Genomic DNA, 2451 nt, shown 5'->3' on the forward strand with positions numbered 1-2451 from the left:
TAAATTTGTAAACACACATTTGCATATATTTGTATAAATATATACATAACCTCCTCCCCAACATGTCTATATATCTACACACACACACACACACACACGTTTGTTTTTAAGTTCAGTTATAACAAAAACAATTTTACATTAATCTGAAGGGCTACTCTATATTTTTTGCAGAGTATGAATTTATTATTCTTAAACAAAAATATCATTGACAGTGACTTCGAAGTTTCGGTCAGCTAAGCCATCGTCGAGCTCTCCGATGATGGCTTGACTGGCCGAAACTTCGAAGTCACTGTCAATAATATTCTTGTTTAAGAATATTTATATATATAGAGTGGGAAGAAAGTAACTAGGCATTAGAAATTGCTTATAGAATTTTTAGTATCACTGAAGTCATGACGAAAACATTTTTTAAACAGACAAAACTAATGGGGATTTTTTATTTTCTTATTTCTTATTTTCCAGATGACCAGTCGCTTGACTGTTCTGGGGCGAGGTAAGATAGCAGCACGCTATGAAGTGTGGAATTCCATTGTTTTGGTTCAGAAATGGTAGAGTGCATGGAAAGGTAAGCATGCAACACTACGTCCGGAGACAATAAAAAGTTGTCATGCAAAGCTGATGACCACGGGCTCTGAACGATGCAACAAGTGGCCGTCCAACCACATCCTGATCATTGGAGAAAGTGGCAACAGTGCAGGAAATGTTTAATTGCAGCCCGCAAAAATCAACACGTCAAGCACGGTATTGCATAAAGAATTGAATTTTCGTCCGTAGAAACCACATTACGTGCAGGAGCTAAAACCTGAAGACTGTGACTGCAGAAGTCCAGAACTCCAAGAAATCCAGATCTCACTCCAGGTGATTTTTACCTGTGGGGTTACACAAAAGAGGAGGGGTACATGACAAAAACGTGCACACTGGAGGACTTGGAGACATGGATCCAGAATGTTCTCAATGATATTCCAGACGACGTCCTTCAGAAGGTTGTTCATTCCATCCCTGACTACTTGAGGAAACTAGTTGACGCCACCAGTGCTTACGTTGAAATATGAAGATTTACTTTCGTATTCCCATGTAATAAAGAATATGTATCACTTGTTTTAGTAAATTTGTTGAAGGAATATGGATTTTATTACCAATTTTTAATGCCTGCTTACTTTTCACCCTCCCTGTATATGAATGTATGTATTTATATATATGTGAGGACTTTTTATGTATATATTATGTTTACAGGAAATCTTCAGTTACAAGACTTAGAAAAACTATGTACTCATACATGTAAAGGCATACATATACACATACACATAAATACATACATACATATATATACACATAAACTACATACACATATTTATATACATATATACAAATACATACATTCATATATAAGCTTATATGTATATATATACATACATATATATATGTATGTATATGCATGCATGTATATATATATATATATATATATATATATATATATATATATATATATATATACATGCATGCATATACATATAGGGATACGTAGTGAAGTAATGCTCAAATGCATGTCCGAAATATACACACCCTAAAACACATTTACTCATATACACACACACACACTCACACGTACGCTTAAACAGGCAAGACCTCGTGCTGCCACATTGTCCGTCGTATATATAATATACAATGAATCCGAGCCGTAGCTACCGCTGCGCTCCGTTGCTTTCTGAATCCACATAATTTGAATTCTGATTTGATACGATTTATTCCAATCAAGTTCTGAACTGTTCTGATTCCATCAAACTGTTAAAATCCATCATCGACAATTACATCCGCTACAGCATTTCCGCGTATAACACATTCATAAACTGTCCGTAAAATAATCGCGACTCTTCTGTCCAGCGCATTTAAATGAGCTTTGGTGAGTATCGGAAATAGACTGTCGGAGGCAAGAGACTGTTGCATCATCTGGCTGAGCGGCACTGGTCCCCGGTGAAAGCGAAACAGCTTCATGATGGTCGAATAGCGTATCAGACAACATTGGAAGACAGGGGCTAAAATGGTGAACTCGTCGTAGTTGCTTCTTCCAAACCTGTGGTGAGAGAAAACAAAAAACACCAAACGTCAGTAAGAATTAATATATTGCTGTGAACAAGGATTTTCAGTTCTGAAAATATCAAAAACCAAAAAAGGGGAAGGCTTCTTTGTGCTAATGAGATGTGAGTTTGTCTATCTCAAATTAAACCTAATATAAAGGAGATTACTTGTCAAAAACAAGTTCATACCTTTCGTTAAATTTGTGTACTTTAATCATATTATAAGTCATGTTATATATTATATTTAACGCACCATTAGGCGTTTTTAAAAAAAAATTTTAATGTACATTTTATCACATAAAGATAATACCTTTTATTAATATCTTCACGGACAGAAAAGGGGGTTAACATGATCGGTTTTGACTTTAATTAGAGG

At 35.3% G+C, this 2451-nt stretch overlaps 1 protein-coding gene across 1 annotated transcript in view; it reads right to left on the bottom strand.

Annotated features, from left to right (window-relative positions):
* Positions 1-1725: 1725 nt before the first annotated feature.
* The window catches only part of LOC106869140 (extracellular serine/threonine protein CG31145), a 187408-nt gene continuing 186682 nt past the window's right edge, over positions 1726-2451 (bottom strand). The window contains exon 9 of the mRNA XM_014914716.2: positions 1726-2071. Within this exon, the coding sequence (XP_014770202.2) occupies positions 1786-2071 (286 nt within the window). The 3' untranslated portion in view covers positions 1726-1785. The remainder of the gene's footprint in view (positions 2072-2451) is intronic.

This window comes from Octopus bimaculoides, chromosome 5 (assembly GCF_001194135.2).
Source record: "Octopus bimaculoides isolate UCB-OBI-ISO-001 chromosome 5, ASM119413v2, whole genome shotgun sequence".
Classification (NCBI taxonomy): Eukaryota; Metazoa; Mollusca; class Cephalopoda; order Octopoda; family Octopodidae; genus Octopus; species Octopus bimaculoides.